This window comes from Eurytemora carolleeae, unplaced genomic scaffold (assembly GCF_000591075.1).
Source record: "Eurytemora carolleeae unplaced genomic scaffold, Eaff_2.0 scaffold84, whole genome shotgun sequence".
NCBI classification, from domain to species: domain Eukaryota; kingdom Metazoa; phylum Arthropoda; class Copepoda; order Calanoida; family Temoridae; genus Eurytemora; species Eurytemora carolleeae.
In genome coordinates, this window is record NW_019396074.1 from 360,302 (window position 1) to 381,299 (window position 20,998).

Here is a 20,998-nt window from a genome sequence, read left to right on the forward strand (position 1 = left end):
CCAAAAGCTCCATAAACTTCACGCAAATAATTTTATCTTGTTCCTCTTTTATCAAATTCCCATTATTCTCTCTTTCACTCTATCACAATTTCTTTTTATTTTTAATAAGTTTTAAATTTTGTTTTGGAAAAATAAATATCTCTGTGATTCTATAGAACAGTATTGAATTAAAAATTGCTTTTACTCTCATTAATACAAGAATATTGTGCTTATAATGATACTGGAGTCTAGTTCTTTAACCTGTTCTGTTAGCGGAGGTAGATGAAAGTTGAGAACATTCTCGTTCTTCTTCATCTTCTTCAGCCGTAGATATTTAGTTAGTTCTCCATCATCCCTTAAAACAGTAGAGTCTGGAGCCAGGAGAAGAACGGACCAACGTTTCCGAGATTTATAAATTTTCTTTCTCCAACCTCCAGCAAGGTTTAGAACCATTTCCGTCCGTCTAGGTAATCTTTTAACCATTGCTGGGGGATTGTTTTCCGATGAATTTATTACAGGATGAGGGGTTGAATATTTGTTTGTAGATTTGACAGATATCTCTGAGCATGTCTCCGACCCAGAAAGGATAGAGAAGACAGGATCATCCCTAGAAAACATGTTCTGTTCACAAACCGGAAAATGGAAAGGATTCCCGCACCAAATATATTCCATTCAATACATTGTTATAACAATGGACATTTTATACAATTACAGCCATCTTCTTTATTTAAAATTTTTAAAAATTTAATTTAATTTAAAAAATAAATTGCTGTTCACTTAAAATTTAAAAAAAATAAACTGTTACCTGTCCAGATTCAGCTTCTTGCCGGCATTTTGGTTAACAACGAAATTCAGGTTTGAGAACTGTTTGCACAGTTTTACCCAATTCTCAGATTTATTTTTTCCGCCCAGAATAGAGCAAGTGAGGCGGAGCCAGCAGGCAGAACAGTTTCTTTCCGCCTTGTCTCCTAGAGTACAGGAGAATTCTCCTGATTTACAAACAGGTTTGTTCTGGTTGGATGAGAGGATCCTCGTCGAGAACTTACAGCACAAGGTACACAGGTAGGTGTTCTCTATCAGGGATGAAGATAACGTCTAGAAATAATATTTAAAAGATTAAACGCATCTAAATAATTTCAAAAAACACATTTCTTTAGTTTTAACATACAAGCTATACGAGTTAAAATCTGTAAATCCCTTGTCTTGAGAGACACAAAGACATCGTTGAGATTTCTTTATAAATCCATAAAGAAAATAAAAAGGGTTTTTTTCAAAAAAGAATAACAATCTTAATGACAAATATCATTTTTATTGCTGCATCTTGATCCGTGAGTCAGATTGCAAATTAATTTTATTTACAGTTAAAAACCAGGATTCATTTTCCCTACATGCCTTTAAAATAAATGAACAAAATTTAACCTGTGCTGGTGTAAGAGTTCCACATACACCACATACAACTATTCCATAATCATCCTCTTCATCCTCTACTAGGGCACACCCAACTAAACATGTAATCATGATTATTATCCTCTTCATCCTCTACTAGGGAACACCTAACTGAACATATAATCATGATAATTATCCTATTCATCCCCTACTAGGGCACACCCAACTAAACATAAATCATGATTATTATCCTCTTCATCCTCTACTAGGGAACACCCAACTAAACATATAATCATGATAATTATCCTTCCTATCTTCTACTAGGGAACACCTAACTGAACATATAATCATGATAATTATCCTATTCATCCCCTACTAGGGCACAACCAACTAAACATAAATCATGATAATCATCCACTTAATTCTTTAATAGAGCACACTTAACTAAACATGTGACGATCGTAAAACTAAGTGCATTTAAACATATTATGGTGACTGGTGGTTACCCTATAGTTGTCTTACTTAACTACGTGATAACTTTTATAGCCTATATCTTACTTTTAAGAAATTTGTTTTCTGGGTGGTAACCCCCCCCCCCCATCCCGGCATACAATGACTTAGTCCAAATAAAAATGCCTTTCTTTTAAACACTACAAACATTTTTCTTAACAATTTTTTAAACTCAAAAATTTTAAAAACCAGGGTAGAAAATGCTAGGAGCGGGGGGAGGGTGATTTTCGTTTAGAACTACTTTGGTAGGTTCTTGGTGTCAACAACATTAGATAGAATTAAATTATTATATAGAATTTAATTAATAAACAAGATTTAAAACTTTATTTAGATTTTCAAAATTTTTAGAAGTAAGGAAATAGATTATCTTAGTTTCAAAAGTTCTGTCCTTCATAAATTTTAACGTTTCTGATTTAAATACTAGTGTATACTGTAATGTATGGTCTATACCGTAGATCCGTGAGTTTACAAAACTTTTTTTAAAAAATTACCTGGATTGACAAATTCTCCATTACAAAGTAGAATTCTCAAGTTGGAAAACTTGTCCCTTGAGTTCTTTTTGGAGATGAACTGCTGAATTGTCCGACTGAGTTCTTGTCTTCCTTTCCTACCCCTGAGCTTGTCAACCCACTCCTAGGATATAGTATTGAACATTAAAGGGATGTCTACTGTGAATGTGAATCCATCCTAGAAAGGATGGTCAGTTACCCATCCCCTCAAACTTTAATGTAACCTCGTGATACTTAATATACTACATAAGGCACACTGCTGATAATGGACCATCAGGTTTTAAGTCAAAACACCTCGACTTCTGTTTGGAATATATTTATATGCAGTCTACTAAATTATATTTATCTAAAGAAAATTCCACATCGGGAATTTTGAGCAAATCCATTTTGAAGAAGTTAAAGAAATCGAGTGCATTCACAGGTCTAAAATGAAACTTAAATTTCGTTTCAAGACTTTTACATGCTTCTCATGGGTTTTTGACGATATTTTTTTACAGTATGTGGCATGGTTTCCAAATTTTTAATTTTTCTTTAACAGTCATGGAAAATATTGTACAGAAATCAAACCCCTGAGTCAACTGCCTGACTGTCAAAATACGGCCAAAAAACGACATTTTGGTGTATTTTTTACAGATTTTACTTCAAAAAGACTTTTTAAAGCAATAATTAGGCAATAATACAGGTCACTTGAGGCTTTGAATTTTTGCTAAAACGTGTCTTATGACTGCTAAGGAAGATTCACTAAATTTGGGGGCCCTGCCATTAACGGTTCTAAAACTATCACTAACACAGAATAAGCTTGATAAATCCTTGAAACTACAGTTACGTTTGAGTTTAGACCTGAAAATGCACTTGATTTCTACATTTTCTTTAAAATGGATTTGCTTATAATTTTCCGAAAATTGAGATTATAACTAAGAAGACTGCATATAAATATATTCCAAAGAAAAAGTTTTGGTGTTTTGACTTGAAACCTGATGATCCATTTTCAGCAGTGTGAAGGGTTAGGTTAAGCTAAGGCAATTTTTAGACATAAATTTAAATTAATTCTTGCATAATATTTTTGGGTGGGGNGAATCACACACGTAGAAAATACAGTTATAGCAATTTTATAATCAGTTTCAAACCTGGGAGAAAAGATGTAGAGGTTTAACACTAAGAACAGGTTCTCTAAGCAGAGGTTTAGGTTTAGCCGAGCTAGAACTAGGTTCAGATTGAGCAGGAGAGGGTTTATGAGTTGCTTCAGGTTTAGATATTCCTGTCTCAACATTTCTAAATAAAAAAGTTATCTCTGAAATGGAACTCGATAAAATAAAAAAATAAAGTTTTATCCGACACAAGGAACATTGTTTATACCAGTGAAAAGAGTATTTCTTTTCTTGGTAAAACTTTCAAGCCCAGCAATACTTGATTTAATACACTTTTAAAATAAGATTCCTATCTTCAGATTTTCGTTTAATTGACCCAGACTCTCAAAATACAAAAATATTGATTTTCTAAAACTTGCGGTGATTGGCCTGAATTTTTTTCTCTTACCTTTCTTTGTTTTTGATTCCCTTTATCCTAGATATCCACTGACTCTGTAGGATTTGCTGAATTTGTTTAATTTTACCAGATCCGTCAGTTTTACCGCCGGTTATAGCTGCAGTATACTCCTTAATAAAATATCGTTGAATAATGTGAGAGTCGTCAAACTGTAGAGTAAGAAGACAAAGTACAAGCAATCAAATCTGTATAAAATTGTTCAGTGAAATGGGTTTGTGTACAGTGTACCAGTGTACACTGTACACGTTACAATTTCTGTGCTTCTTAAACATTAGACTTGTGGTAAAGTAAACTATCTCCTCGGATGCTTAAAAATATTAAAAAATATTTTACACCATTTGGCTCATATTCCACATGCCTAGAATCGTTGTCTAACCTGTACCGACTTGAAGAGGGATTCCGCGTCGGACGATGAACTCATAGCACGACCTTTTTTCTCCTTTGTGTCCTTCACCTTGAGGTCCGGTGTGAGGCTGGTGGTGTCAAAGTTTGTCGGGTTGAGAGTGGGTTGTTTAGTCTGTAGTTTGGATGATGGTTTCCGGATCCTCTTACCCTCAACTATAATGACAAAATATGGGATGAAAAATAATAATTATACGCGGGCTGAAATAATATACGGGAACAAAGATTGAATCAATTCCAACTGTAATGTAAAGTAAGTTTAATCTACCTAATTTTGGCAGATTTTCATGAACTATGTTGAGTGGTCAAAGTTCTCCAACGAATTAAAAATTACACCTCTAACTTTAATGATTAGGCTGCGAAGGAGTTTCAAAATATCAAAAGTAAATCGGAAAAGTGTTTTAAAATATCTTTATTTATATTTTTGACATTGACAATTATCAACATTTTTCAATGGCTTCTCAAATAGTTAAAATTTTAAATCTGTAGCCCAAACAACAACAAAACTATGGACTACTTTTGATAGGATTAAAACTTAAAGAACGTGACGAAAAATAAGTTATGTCAAAAAGGTCAATGTTTTAAAATGAACACTGTGAACCCCATCTAAAACTTACTTAATCGATGAATCAAATCGTAAAAGAAAAATAAGAAAACCATTCTCACCTAATAAATTAGGATCACTTGCGGGAGTTGGAAGGCTCCGCCTGCCCCCGACCATGCCGGGGTTTTCCTCTACCCAGCCATTTTCCTGCTGAAACCAAAAATACGCTTTGATGCTGAAGAAATTTGCGCAGAAATAAACATGGTTTACATTTTTGACTGATAAACATTTTCAGGTACATTTACGTCCCTATGAGGGAGTTAAAATTTAGATTTTAAACCAAATAAAAGAAAGCAAAGGAAAAGTATAAGTATAGCAATTTCCAAAAATTGCCTAATCTTACAGTTTAAAAATAAGCAAGTTATTAATATTAATTGACACATATAATTTTCTTTAAAATTTAAACATGATAAAATAAGATTTAGGACAACGCCGTGTTCAAAGTTACCGCCAATATCGCCGTAAACCGCCAATATGCCTTGTTATACTGTACGTTGCTATCACATGTCATAACTTGGGGAGTCCAAGTAAGACTCACCGGAGTTTGATTTACTTTCAAGTTGAAGGACAAACTTACTTCGGAGCAAGTGCTCATCTCCGAGCTCCCTGTCTTGTTCTCCTGGAGAAGCTCTGACTCCGGAGCGGATAAAGCTCCCGCCCCGGAGCTTCCAGAGCTTTCCGTGGAGAATTCAATCGTTTTCCTCCGCCACTCCGAACCAGAGTTCTGAAATAATACCGCAATAAAATAGGAATTTGTAAATACTTCACTGCATTGAGTATTTTGCCATGGAATCCAAAATTGTGTAAATTTTTTTTAAAAAAACTTGATTAAAGGTAAATGTTTATTTAAATAAAAGTTACAGTTCAATAATTTGACCCACCTGGAGCCGGGGTTAGTTATCTCCCTGGGGACTGGTTGACCAGGTCTCCCTTGATCTCCTAAGGGTCGGAGGGTTTCATCTTTCACAGCCTTGACAAGTTCTTGTTCCCTTAGATTCGCCCGAGTACGACGGAGCAACGAATCCGTGGCTTTAAAACGACATTTGGGCATGATAGAAATAAAGTTATCAGTATTTAATATTGGCGATATTGGCGGCGAGGGCGGCATTTCAATCGATATATCACACAGTCTAATATCTTTGGTATTGTAACCCCCAGACACGTCAATAGTAAGGGGTTCCATCCCCCGTAGAATAGGAGAGAGTTGTTCTTCCGGTAGCGGAGTTGGGGGAGCTGTTGATACATGTATCTCTCGTAGGTCCTGAGCACTTTGAGATAACTGTCCTGAGAAACTGTCTTCACTCTGGAGACTACTAACACGTCCTTTCCTCAGCCTATGTGGAAGCAGGACCTCCCTCCACCGACAAGATTTGCTCCGACCTCGGACAGATTTCCCCATCTGCTCCCTCATGGTCTGCCACTTCTCCCATAGCACCTGCTCCTCCTGCTCTGCCTTTAAATGACGGTCGCAGTACACCTGGAGTAAAATAGACCTTGTACATAAATGCTTCTAACCTTGTTTACAGAACAAGCTATCATGATAATTTTAAATCATATTTTTTGACCGGCAACAATTTTAAAAGAAATTTAAAGCACTTAAAAATTAGTATATCCATGCAAATTAGAATTAAAACGGAAAATGTAATTCAGAAGCAAATAATTTTTTTTAATACCAAGTTAAGTTTTTTTGTGAATTTAACCCCCAAAAAGTGGGAGGAATGAAGAATGGAAAATCAGACAAAAAATCATAGGGGCAAATAAGTTAGTCTGGAGTACTGTCAAGAAAGTATCTTGTAAAAATTAAAAAAAATGTGAAAAAGCGACAAATTAAGAAAATTGAGCAATTGAAGAGTTCTCAAGTGTCATTATATGAAAATTTCTTGATAGGTTTAAAGCTGCATGGCCATTAAAATATAAACTGTGTGTATTATGACCTTGTCGCTTGTATCCTCTATCTCCCCCTTCATCCTCCTCCAGTCCTGACCCTTCCCCCCCTCCTCCCTCCAGCTAGGGATCTGGATCTGAACCCGCGACCGATCTTCACTTATCCTCTCCTCCGCTGGTTCATCAACCCAAACCCGCTTCTCTCTATTCCGTATTGAATGTTCCGACTGTTTTTCTTTCTTGTGATCTCGTGCGCCTTTCTCTTTAATTTTCGACTTCTTTATCTCCTCACCGCCAATGATCGATGACGGCCGACGAAGTTGCAATGAACTCTTTGTATCTTGGTCTGTTCTAGACAATTTCTCAGTTGATCGAATTCTCTTTTCTGTTGTACGAAAGGCGGAGGTTCGGTTGGCTGATTGATTAATGGAAGGGTTGGCAGATTTGTTGGCTGATTGATAAAAAGAATGCTGTCTAGCTGATGGATGGACTGAGTGACAAGCCTGAAAATGTTTAGTTTCAGACCAGGATAAAACTAGATACCTCAGAACAAGAATGTATTACTTCAGTGCACCAAAATCGCATTTGTCACTTTTTAAAGAAATTAGGGGGGGGTGGGCATAACACGGTATTACTCTCCGGAAAATTTAAACAGTGTTTAAACATAACTTAGCATTGTTTTGCATGCGAGCTTAAAATTATGTATATTAAATGCTTTTATTGGATTTTAACGGAGCTGACCAAAAGTGCGCGCACTTTTTGTGAAAAAATACGACTTTTTTGACAGTGAATCAATCTTAACTTAATTAATTGCACTTAAACATTTATCATGATACTCTTGAAAAAAATATGCGCTTAAAATTCACCTCCAGAGCCTTAAATGTCCGCGCGCGCGCAATGAAAGAAAATATCTTTGAATACTTATTTGCTAAGTTTGGCCTAAGTCAGAATAAAAGTAGAATGACAAGGAATTCATTGCCGAGGTCAAAATATACTAACATTGGATCATTCTGACCGGCGCGCTACTAGCCGGCAGTTACATTATGGGTCAACTTAGCTCAAACTTTACATGTTGTATGTCGATATATAGGTAATTGGGCACCAGGAATTCATTTCTGAGGTCAACATAAATATTGGAGCATTCTGACCAGCGCGCTAGTACCCGGCAGTTCGGCAGTTACATCATGGGTCATCTTAGCACAGGTTTTACATGTTGTATGTCGATTTATAGGTAATTGGGCACCAGGAATTCATTTCTGGGGTCAAAATTAATATTAGAGCATTCTGACCAGCGCGCTAGTAGCTTGTAGTTTCATCATAGGTCATCTTAGCCTGTTGTATGTCGATTTATAGGTAATTGGGAACGAGGAATCTTTTCTAAGGTCAAAATAAATATGGGAGCATTCTGACCGGCGCGCTAGTAGCCAACCATTACATCATGGGTAATCTATTTTGACCTCGGAAATGTAATCCTTGTCCTAATTTTGCTTTAGTATGATGTATCTCATGGTAGTTTTATTCTAACCTAGCAAAACTTAGCAAATAAGTATAACAAGATATATTCTTTTATTGAGTACGCGCGGACATTTCAAGCTTTGGAGGTGAATTTTTTGAGCGTATATTTGTTTCAAGAGTATCAGGATAAATATTGAAGTGCAAGTAATGAGGTTAAGATTGATTAACTGTAAAATAAGTCGTATTTTTTCATGAAAAGCGCGCGCGCGTTTTTTTGCTCGGATCCGTTCAAAACCGAAAATGCATGTAATATACATAATCTTAAGTTCGCATGCAAAAAAGTCAGCCTCCTACAACATGGATAATCTGTGCAAAGATGACTCATAATGAAACTGCCGGTTACTAGCGCGCTGGTCAGAGTGCTCTAATATTTATTTTGACACCAGAAATGAATTCCTCGTACCCAATTACCTATGAATCGACATACAACGTGTAAAATATGTACTAAGATGACCCATGATGTAACTGCCGGCTACTAGCGCGCCGGTCAGAATGCTCCAATATTTATGTTGACCTCAGAAATTAATTCCTCGTGCCCAATTACTTAAAAATCGACATACAACATGTCAACTCTGTGCTAAGATGACCCATAATGTAACTGCCGGCTACTGGCGCGCCGGTCAGTAGGCTCCAATGTCTATTTTGACCTCGTAAATGAATTCCTTTTCCCAATTTGGCTATAGTTTGATGTATCTCATGTTACTTTTATTCTGACTTAGGCCAAACTTAGCACATAAGTATTCAAAGATATTTTCTTTTTTTGCGCGCGCTCGCGCGGACATTTAAGGCTTTGGAGGTGAATTTTTTAAGCGCATATTTTTTTTCAAGAGTGTCAAATCAGCCTCCTAGGACAATGCTACAGGACACTGTTTAAATTTCCCGGAGAGTAATACGTGTTATGCCGCCCCCTTTTAAACAATTAAGATTTGTTTGATGCAGGACCGAAAATAATTTTTTTCTACAAAAAATATTCTGAGAATGTAATAAAAAATAGAAAATGTTAAAGACAAATTCTATTGGAGAATAAGAAGTGATGTTGAGTACTAGCAAAGACAGTAATGAGAACTCAAGGATTCTCTGTAAATACTGGATTCCATGGCATGGAACAAGGCTCAACACTAACAATAAAACAATCAACACATATTCACGGTTCGAGTACATGGTTACGCACTAAGAATGAGACTTCAAAGTTCAAAGACGACAATTCAGACTTTATTCGTGGATTCGTGGTTTAATAGAGCTTTACGCCAGATCGGTGTATTTCTGATCACATCATTTATAAGATTATATACCGAAAACAAACAGTTTGATATTTTTAAAGTTCATTGTCATCATTTGAGTCTGGTTCTTGTTAGCACGTAATCTACGTAAACGAATGTGAAGTTCATGATTTGTTCTTCAATGTTAAATCCCATTTAAATGTAAAATATTCCGACCTTATTTGCATTTTGTTTTATAATTTCTCGATCTTTTCTATCCAACTTTACTCCTTTAGCCAGCCATAGCTCCTCCCTGAATAGAATAGACACTTAAAGAGACTGTACACGTAATTTCAAGTTAACCTTGGCCTCCATTTATAGAGTGGTATCTCCGATTCACAACAGTACCTTTTGAATTTTTATATTTTTACTAAGGATTGAGATATCATAGTTTTTATGTTAAAAATGGTGATTTTCAGTTGTTTGTTCTCTGAAAAAAAGACGCGCGCGTTTTTTTGCATCGGTAAAAATGTAGAAACTATATTTTATTTTATTATACTCAGAGAAAGATTACAGGATACCGCTGTGATTCGAACATTCCACTATGATAAACCTCGATATGATCTTGCAAAAAAAAAAAACTGGTCCAACGTAATCATTCACAGTTCAATCATGAAAATCTATGTTTCCTTTCCTACAAAATATTACAAAAAAAAAAATACTTTTTTCACTTGTAAAGATAAACAGCTAAGGATTTGAATTTTTGCCACAAACTAAAATTTTCTAATTTCTATATCGCTGCAACCGCTTAGTGTAAACCTTTGACATTTCAAACTTATTATTATTTGATTATTAGATTATTTGATCTAACAGAATTAATAGTTTGAAATATCTAAGGTTTGTGACCATGGGTTGCAAAGATATAGGGATAAGAATATTTGAGTTTGTGGCAAAAACTCAGTTCCTTTGTATAATTTTGCGGCTAGCACATTAAGCCAACTACGTTTCATGATTTCCCGAAGGTCTAATTTCCTCCCCGTCAGGTAGGTTTGGGATAATAATTAAAACTTTTGGTAATAATAATTTAATGGTTTATCAAAAATGATGTAACACTGAATTTAAACTTTAGTACCCGATTCATGAAAAAAAATATTCTACAAATTGAAATAAATCCAAATCCGAATTCATGACGAATGAATATTTTTCAAATTTTAATATTACAAATTTTTCTTCAAATGGAAAATTTCCAAAATTTCTCTTGGAGATTTTGGGACAAAAATGTTATTAGACTACTCGCGATTTTCAAGATATTAGGGAAACTTGAGGATACATAAAATTTTATCCAACTCGTCACACAGTGGCCAAATATTTGCGGCTCCTGCGGTCTGATAAAACATCAAATAAACAAAAATAATTATATTTTTATTTCTGCACTGTCTGTGTGATTAATATCTTGGCTAAAAATTTGAGGCAACTTTATAAAGTTTCTAATTTGAGCAAGAAAGGTTATATCTGCATTGTTTTTGCAATCATCCATTTTCCTGCGAAACAAAGTTATCTCAGCAGCCTAGATGCAGCTGTCTACCTATCTATCATGTTTTGCTTTAAACTTCACGCATTTATCTTTTTTACCCTATCTCTGCTGGGGCACTTGAAAACCAGGATACGCTTGAGGGGGGTCAATTTGACCCCCCTCTAAATCCCATGTTGGATGTCCAAATATGACAAATGATACATCATTGGAAAGCTCTTGTGCTCTACTTATAGAATCTGCAAAAAAATTCGCAAAATTCAGATATATAGTAAAAATGTTTGCAAAAAAAAAAAATTGTCCAAAAATTGAAAAATTATACATATTTGAAAAGCCCTTGACCATGTCATTTCAAATATGCAAAAAATTTTGCAAAATTTTAAATAACCTGATTTTTAATCAAGAAAAACTAAAAATGTGCAAATTTCCTTTGACAGGTTGTTTGCAAAAAATTAGCAATTTTTCGTAAAACTTGTGCAATTTGTTTCCTTATGTCAAAGGCTTTCCAAAAATCTAAATTTTATTAAAATCTGACGAGTGGGAGTGGGTCAAAACAAAGAAATAGTTTGTTACAGGAAAAAGCAGTCATTCAGGCAGTGTGACTGAGGACTCAGGCCTAAAGGGAGGGCTTTGGGTATGTAGGAAAAGTCAGAAACAGCCTTAGACCAATACTTTTAGAGTTATGTAAAAAAAAACTACAGGGGGGGGTCAAATTGAACCCCCCCCCCACAGCAGGAATAGGTTTTAAGTGGGCGATTACGTCTTTATTGCCATAATATATGTCAATCAATCAATCTTGCCAGAGTTGCTTAAAAATGTATTAGAATTTTAGAAATTAAATTTCAACTTAACATTTTTATTAAGGGTATTGATTCTTTGCTAGAAACTCTGATTTTCTAACCCCTATATCTTTGCAACCCAATGTCGCTGAGTTTAGATATTCTATACTTTGAATTATGTTCGATTAAAAAATCTTAGTGTTAAATAACAAAGGTTTACATTTTTTTGGTTTGTGACTTAGACTCAATACCTTAGACCATAGAAATTATCAACCCAAACATTTGAAAATATATTTATAAGAATTTAAACTGTGGGTCAGGGGTTTATATCATGTAAGTTCATTGTTTTTTTTAGTACCACTCCTCTAAATAATAAACTTTAAATGTTGGCCACTTGTATTCCTAAAATGACCTATTTCCTCTCTTTACCAATATAATGTCCATATTTTGAGTAAAGAGGACTATCGACTCCCAATTTAAAGGGTGACATTTCCATTTTCCAGTTTACAACCTTACCATAGATAAACCTTAATCATAGACACAATAAGGAATATACTGTTGGTTTTCTTGCATGAAATAAGTTCAAGCTGTGTACTACAGTGGGAGGAGATCAAAAACAAACAATCCAGGAGCAAATGGTTTCATGTGTGTGTGTTGGGGAGAGGGGGGGGGGAGGGATATATGTGAAGATCTGCGGCTAAAATTTTTGAAAAAATACACTTAAGACAGGACACACGGTATTACAAATAACAAACAAATGACTTTTTGATTTTTTCTGTCAACCTTTGGTCCTACTTTATTGGGTAAATGTACCTGAGAGTGTTTCCTTCCTCTTCTAATAGTTTAAAGGTCTGCTGAGCAACCTCAACAGCTTCCTCTGTAAATCCATTGAACCCAACCTAGAACATATGAATTGTAAAGATACGAATATATTTATATGTTTGTTTATATCCAATAAACACCAGACCGACTGGATTGATCAGATACATTTTTTGTATGACCAAGGGGAAGCTTTATGTCCGGTCGAAATTATTTTTTAAATGCTTCCGACACATTGATATTTAGCGTTTTGAAATCAACAATGATCAATTTTAAAAATCCGAAAATTACAAATTGTTATATTCTTAATTTTGAATTCGTAAAAAAATGATTGGGATTGAAGCAACACGCTAAAATGTTCATACTGAAGAGATGCGAAGCGCCCTGGAAACCAAGTACATCACAAATCTTTTTAGTGAAAGATACAAATTTAGTTCGAAAATAAATATCCGTCCGTACTAGGCAAAGATATGAAGTGATAATTCCATTAAAATGAATTATGGGCTGTCTGGTCAAGTGCCGATTTATCATAATCCTCCCCCCCCCCCTATCAATTTTTCATTCTTTGTCATTGACCCCTCGATCATTGATAATTCGTCGCTATTGTCGACAATCAACCTAACACGTGACCGGGGTGATTTCTTTGTTGGATAATTACCACAAAGACACCATATCTGGGTCCGCCCTAGTATACGATTTTCAGACCTCCCCCTCCTATCAATTTTGTATATGACCATTTATTTTTCATTTTTCAGCAAAAATATTATTTACTTATTACTATTTTGGGTTCAGTTAGGCTAAGAAAATTTCTGGGCCGAGCTCTGCCGGCTAGGACAGGATAGGGTGCCGAGCGCTGCAGCTAGGATAAAATAGGGGACCGAGCGCTGCGGCCACATGATCAATTATATCCACATGTTACATATGGGGCAAAATCGTTCTCTAGGAAATTACCAAGAATTGTGTATAAATAATCAATTAAGCCAAATATTAGGCTAGTTCAACTTTATATATCAAACCTTGTGTCATTGTTTTGAATAATTCAGTGGTATGGCAATACGACTTGAAAAATATTTTATACAATTTTTTGTGTTCATATCTACGTCAAGCGCTGTGATGACGCAATTACCCCCCCCCCCTCTCACCCATGATGTGCTTTAAATCAAGGCAAAACTTTACCTCTTCTTCATCTGAGTCCCCGACTAAATTATAAAAATCTGCAAGGAATCTTTCAGTCTTTTCCGCCACCAATAATTTGTCACTATTGAAATTAAGTTTCCTGGTGGAAATTCGAGGTTTTCTGATAGAAAACTTCCCAGGTTTTGCCGGGAAATGAAACCGCGCCATCTTGGCTCACAAAAGATTCACACACACACAAAGCTGGACTCTGAGGGAGAGCTCCCGCAATTTGACTGGGGACTGAACAGACTCATGCCAATACTCAACAATTTTGGGCTCTAAAACTACCTGAAAATAACCAACAAGAATTAAATAAAAAAGTTTTTGTTGAAAAAATAAATAAATAAAAAATATGAATTTTTTGCACAGAATATCGTTTTAATTATTTTTAAGTCATTCAGGAAGCCTAGGGCCCAAGAGTTTGGTTAAGCAAGCGAGCCTCGCAAACTTAAATCATGCAATTATGTGACACAAAAAACCCGCGAAGTTATGCATGGAGAGAGTCTTAAATAATTATACATAACCAACCTTTCCTCAAACCTCGCATATCGGTCTATTGCGGACTCAGTATGTCCTCCATTATTTAATGTGTATAACGAAATGATGGTTTAACTTTAATTCAAGACAACATTTTCAGTTTAATAAGGTATTCCCACGTATCACACGTATATATAACGTGTGATCGTACGTACAATTGTGCATTATTAGTATAGTAGTTTTATTATATTGAATTAAAATTTTATATTTTTGTCTAGCCAGAGCCCGCGATTTAAAAGCTTCGGCTCGAGTCTTAATTCCTTAAATGCAGCTTTAAGACCCAATCTTAGACCCAACTCTGACGACAGCTTGTGTCACGTGATTGACAGCTGCGAGATCTTAGGCTCGACTTAAGGAGTTAGGCCCAATGAAAATAAAACCGACCTTGGTTGGTTTTAGTGAAGAATAAGGCTCAATGTTGGGACTTATTCTCATCAAAACCCGGAATGCACCAATTCCTACAATGAAAATCCGCCAAATACAACATTAAACCGGTTTTATGTACTAAATTCTGTTTAAAAATAGATGCAACTTAAATTCAAAAACCCGAGCCGTAAATAAGGCTCAACAACAGCTTAGACCCGAGTCGTATTTTCTTGAATTTTTTAAATCGCCGGCTCAGTACATATATTATAGGATCTATAGGACAATCCATGGTGATCCTATTCCAGCTGGGGGGTCCCTATCTTGGACCCCCCCGGCCCCCTAAAATGATCATCTTAAAATTATATTGGTCTTCGAGGCTCGAAAAGCGGGGCATCAGGTCAGGTACATCACTATCAGGCGTCTCATGCGCGCATATCGAGGATTTTAGCCATGGGTGGGGGGCATAAGATTTCGCGCGACTTGCGAATTTTTTTTGCCCAAAGCCTTAAAAATGCTCTTTCTAAAATCTACTACATGTCCCATGTAACCTATGTAATTATAGTCCCGATTCAAAAGGACTATAAATGTATCCCATATGTATTGTTCTGTATTATACATTTGGCTGATCCATGGATCCCGTGGATCAGGCATAGATACTTTAAAGGTACACATTTTACCTTGCAATTGCATGTATACTAGAATATATTAATACTTCTCCTTCTAACAAAACTTGCAGAAAAACAGCATTATTTTTTTTTAAAATCGACATTTTATTTTATTTTATGTTTGTAATAATTATTATCAATACTGAGAAACGGAAATTTTTTTTAAGTGAAGCTCCTGACTTAAACTTAAATTCTGTGAGATTAAGTATGACTTGTAAAAGTTTCTTTTGTGAAATAAAGTAGGAGTAAAATTGTAATAAAATAATAAGTAAAATTGTATTAAAGCTCATCGTTCATTTATATGTTTGCTATGGCTTCTATGGCTGGCAAAACGGCTGAATCAAATGGGCGGAATTTTAGTGAGGAAACTCATGGGTACCCTTGGGGATGCCATAAGCTAAATAAATTATAAGTTTTTTGTTTTAATTCGATTTTTAAAATTCCACGGGCAACGCTGGCACTTCAGCTAGTTATAATAAAAAGAAAGGATAAACGGCGGTGCAAGGAATAAAGTAAATAAATTGAAATTAAAAAAATATATGGTCTTTTACTACCTTCAAACTCCAAGAATTGTTTTACTTCGCTGTCCGCGATAGCGCCCATCCGGGTGGGATGAATGTGCATTCTAAATAGATTTTTCATTCGGACTTCTGTCATGGTGGCTCGACTGGTCCACGTATACAATCTTTTTTATTTTTTTATGCTCTTAACTCTTAAGTTTAAGATTTGAAAAGTGTGAAAGCCCTGAGTTCTATGGGGGGGGGTAACTTCCCCCTTGCCCCCCCCCCCCCTGTATACGTCCTTGATTTAAAATTAAAGCTTTGAACTAAAGGAAGCAGATTGCAAACATTTTGCGAAGAAATTTTAAATAGATTTTGCACAGATGACATTCAAGAAAATTTTCACATTTTCAGTTTTCCTTAAATACAAATTTAGTTTATCAAAATTTAGAAAATATCTTTAAACATCTGAATTTGCCGTGTTAAGGGCTTTTCAAAAATGTAAAATTTATCAAATTTCGCTCCATTTTTGATTTTCACATTTTTGCTTAATAACTTGAAATTGCAATAAAAGTATGAAATTTTGCAAATTTGTAAATTTTTTGCAGATTATCAAAGTAGAGCCCAGGGGCTTTCCAAAATTGTATCAAATGTTATAGATTTGTATCACAGAAAGGATATAGTAAGGGGACAGACAGTTTTGGGTAAACCAGACGTCAGCCTGAATAGGGTTAACTGTAACATAGCTGTTGATAAAACCAGACGTCAGCCTGAATAGGGGTAACTGTAACATAGCTGTTGATAAAAGTTTTTTTTCTGTAACATCGTATTTAAGCTAAACTTACGAATGTTCATTACACTATACAAAATTTTCTATTTAATATCAAACTTAATTAATGCTTAAATTATTAAAAAAGTTATAAAAAAAATTGAGTCAGGGATTTTTTCAAAGTTATTAAAATAGGGGCAAGAGGGAGATTCTAAAGTATATTTTCAACTACGATATATTGAAGGTTTCGCTATTATAAAATTGCCAAATTTAGTTCTTTTCCACATTTATTTTAGGTGCTTGCATATTAAATTTCGAGAGGACAGGAGGACAGAGACACAGAAATTGTACAATGTAAACAGCCCATTTAACTTAATATCTCATTTGATAAGTTAGTGTTAAAACTATTTGCGTTGCAAAAACCTGAATTATACTATTATGTATTGATCGTCTTCCTATTCCACGGTCATAGCTTATCCTCCCCATTGTTTCCCAGCCCTCTTTTGTATCCTCAGCCTCAATCTTCACACTCTTTATTGAAATTCTCACCCACTGCCCCTATTTAATCCATCCTCAGCCTCAATCTTCACACTCTTTATTGAAATTCTCACCCACTGCATCTATTTAATCCATCCTCAGCTCAGCCTCAATCTTCACACTCTTTATTGAAATTCTCACCCACTACCCCTCTTTTATCCATCCTCAGCCTCAACCTTCACACTCTTTATTGAAATTCTCACCCGCTGCCCCTCTTTTATCCATCCTCAGCCTCAATCTTCACACTCTTTATTGAAATTCTCACCCACTGGCCCTCTTTTATCCTTACTTTCTGCCCCTTTAATTATCACCCACTGCCCCTATTTAATCCATTCTCAGCCTCAATCTTCACACTCTTTATTAAAATTCTCACCCACTGCCCCTCTTTTATCCATCCTCAGCCTCAACCTTCACGCTCTTTATTTAAATTCTCACCCACTGGCCCTCTTTTATCCATCCTCAGCCTCAACCTTCACACTTTTTATTGAAATTCTCACCCACTGCCCCTATTTAATCCATCCTCAGCCTCAATATTCCTTCACGCTCTTTATTTAAATTCTCACCCACTGGCCCTCTTTTATCCATCCTCAGCCTCAACCTTCACACTTTTTATTGAAATTCTCACCCACTGCCCCTATTTAATCCATCCTCAGCCTCAATATTCACACTCTTTATTGAAATTCTCACCCACTGCATCTATTTAATCCATCCTCAGCTCAGCCTCAATCTTCACACTCTTAATTGAAATTCTCACCCACTACTCCTCTTTTATCCATCATCAGCCTCAACCTTCACACTCTTTATTGAAATTTTCACCCACTGTACTCCTCTTATATCCATCCTCAGCCTCAATCTTCACACTCTTTATTGAAATTCTCACCCACTGGCCCTCTTTTATCCTTACTTTCTGCCCCTTTAATTATCTCTCTCTCACTCACGTTCCCGTCCCTTCAGCCATTTACCAGAAACATTTCTCAGTTCCACGGAGTACTCGGAGCAACTAGAACTCATAGACTCACGGAGTACTCGGAGCAACTAGAACTCATAGACTCACGGAGTACTCGGAGCAACTAGAACTCATAGACTCACGGAGTTAAAAACATTCAATAATCCAATTTCCAATTTAGGTCGTCATTCCTAACAAGGTAAATTAGAGGTCCTGCTTAAAAGTCTTATTTTCACTTAGTGTATGTGCATTTCTCGTATTTGCTGTTTTACATTTTTTTTGTTGCGCTTTGTATTCAAATATTTAAATAGTTAATGTCTCTCATTGATATTTAATGAGAGATCAAGTTATGACTGAAAATAATCGTACACAGACCGGATGTACTTCGTTATTGTTAGTTTTACGTTCAAAGGGCGTAATTATTTCAAACCATTTTTTTGTTAAACTATGCGTTCTAAGGATCTGAAATCGCGTCGAGTAAAAAACAACTAATTTATTTCAAAATTATTCCAGCCATAGAAACCTGGTATCAATTTTTATCCTTGAAAAACTGAAATCTGTTTTATCATGCAACTCTGTCTTATTTAAACTTTTATCCATCATTTCCAGCTAAATTATTTAATGAAAATTTAATTTTACTTGAAGTCTGAAACTACACAATATAAATATATATTAAAAAATCACCTTTCGTGACAGACCTGTGTTTTGTTTGTTTGTTCTATTATTTTGACAACAATCGTTAAACTAACCAAAATACTATCTTCTTAAAAAATCCCTGAACTATTCTGAAAATATTGTTAAAGACTATTCTGTGGCTGTAAACTTTTCTTTAACGTTTTAAGTATTTTATTCTTTAAGCCATCCTGAAACTATTCTTTAACCTATCTTGTAAAGTAAATTGTTTTAAAACTATCCTGTAAACTATTCTTTAAACTTTCCTGTGAACTATTCTTTGAAGTATCCTTTGAACTATTCTTCAAACTATCCTGTAACCTATTCTTTAAATTATCCTGTAAATTATTCTGTTAACTATTCTGTAAGTTATTCTTTAAACCATCTTGTAAATTATTCTTTAAAGTATCCTGTAAACTATCCTTATCCTGTAAATTATTTTTTTTAATTTTCTGTAAACTATTTTCTAAACTATTCTTTAGGCTATCTTGTAAACTATCCTGTAAACTATCCTGTATACTTTTCTTTGAACTATCCTGTAAACTATTTTTTAAACTATCCTGTAAACTATTCTTTAACCCATCCTGTAAACTATTCTTTAAAATATCCTGTAAACTATCCTTTTAACTATTTTGTAAACTATTCTATAAACTATCTTGTAAACTATTCTATAAACTATTCGGAAAACTATTTTTTAAACTTTCCTGTAAACTATTCTTTAAAGTATTCTTTGAACTATTTTATAAACTATCCTGTAAACTATTCTTTAAACTATATTGTAAACCATTCTTTGAAATATCCTGTAAACTATTCTTTAACGCGTCCTGTGCACTATCCTGTAAACTATTTTTTAAACTATCCTATAAACTATTCTTTAAGCCATCCTGTAAACTATTCTTTAAAGTATCCTGTAAACTATCCTTTTAACTATTTTGTTAACTATTCTATAAACTATCATGTAAACTATTTTTCAAACTATCCTGTAAACTATTCTTTAAACTATCCGATAAACTATTCTTTAAACTTTCCTTTAAACTATTCTTTAAAGTATCCTTTGAACTATTTTTTAAACTATCCTGTAAACTATTCTTGTAACTATCCTATAAACTATTCTTTAAGCCATCCTGTAAACTATTCTTTTAGGTATCCTGTAAGCTATTCTTTAAAGTATCCTGTAAACTATCCTGTAAACTATTCTTTGAACTATCCTGTAAACTATTTTTTTAGGTATCCTGTAAACTTTTCTTTAAACTATCCTGTAAACTATTCTTTAAACTATCCTCTAAACTATTCGTTAAAGTATCCTGACAACCATTCTTAAAAATGATCGATGTTTAAATCACGCAAATTTTTTTAATTTTTGGATTTTAATAATTTTTGTTACGTGCATAAGTAAAGATTTGGACTTTTATTGCATTATTTGGGGTTGAATGTAGAGATTTTGTGTAGTGTGTAGCGTGTGCCGTGTACACAGTTTCTCCTAAGATATAAAGGGTGAAAAAATAAGAATCTTTAGAGTTTAATGATGGTTTTGTTTAAAACGTACAAATCTCTTGGCTCAGTGTGACCACCGGATTATCACCAACAAGATAAGATTTTATTCACAAATAAACAAAAATATTCTTTTTTGTTAAATGGCCAGTGTTTAGTTTTAAAAATTTAGTTTCATTTTCTGACTGAACTATACAAAAAGTAAAAAATAAAAAAAGAACGGGAGGTTTGGGGAATCATGGGTCGGTATGTTGGTCAGTAGGGCTAGGCGGTATAAAAAAACAGATGAATTTTTATTTTTATAATGAACTTTATTTTGTTTGATCATTAATCAGGCCTAGTTATATTAACTATGGATTGATAAATAGGAGACGGGACAGTTTTATTGGATAAAAATAAACTTGAAGGTCACTTGGATGAAAACCCATTAAATTCAATTATTTACATTGTATGAATATTTTCTTTAACGAACACCTTATATTGGTTTTATTGCTTAGCACCTCCTGAGGACTGACGGAGTAACGTTCATATGGTATTATGCTGGACGGTCGAAGGGGGGATAAATATTATTTGTCAAAAATATTCTATTAAACTGGGACAATATTTAAAGGGACTGTACGCGTAATTTCTAGGGACCCACCCTGCAAAGATGACAATGTCCGGTTCACAACTGAACT

At 34.7% G+C, this 20,998-nt stretch overlaps 2 protein-coding genes across 2 annotated transcripts in view; one reads left to right on the forward strand and one right to left on the reverse strand.

Annotated features, from left to right (window-relative positions):
* LOC111713829 (uncharacterized) overlaps window positions 1-14,079 on the reverse strand; it is a 35,027-nt gene extending 20,948 nt beyond the window's left edge. The window contains exons 1-12 of the mRNA XM_023488787.1: window positions 13,839-14,079; window positions 12,657-12,742; window positions 9,771-9,846; window positions 5,513-5,659; window positions 4,998-5,085; window positions 4,306-4,487; window positions 3,921-4,039; window positions 3,512-3,656; window positions 2,367-2,508; window positions 1,399-1,481; window positions 785-1,074; window positions 241-586 (exon numbers count right to left, since the gene is read on the reverse strand). Of these exons, the coding sequence (XP_023344555.1) occupies window positions 241-586; window positions 785-1,074; window positions 1,399-1,481; window positions 2,367-2,508; window positions 3,512-3,656; window positions 3,921-4,039; window positions 4,306-4,487; window positions 4,998-5,085; window positions 5,513-5,659; window positions 9,771-9,846; window positions 12,657-12,742; window positions 13,839-14,006 (1,872 nt within the window). The 5' untranslated portion in view covers window positions 14,007-14,079. The remainder of the gene's footprint in view (window positions 1-240; window positions 587-784; window positions 1,075-1,398; window positions 1,482-2,366; window positions 2,509-3,511; window positions 3,657-3,920; window positions 4,040-4,305; window positions 4,488-4,997; window positions 5,086-5,512; window positions 5,660-9,770; window positions 9,847-12,656; window positions 12,743-13,838) is intronic.
* A 4,082-nt stretch (window positions 14,080-18,161) lies between these two features.
* LOC111713981 (glycine receptor subunit alpha-1) overlaps window positions 18,162-20,998 on the forward strand; it is a 71,706-nt gene continuing 68,869 nt past the window's right edge. Inside the window, exon 1 of the mRNA XM_023488986.1 lies at window positions 18,162-18,357. The gene's annotated coding sequence lies outside the window, so the exon portion shown is untranslated. The remainder of the gene's footprint in view (window positions 18,358-20,998) is intronic.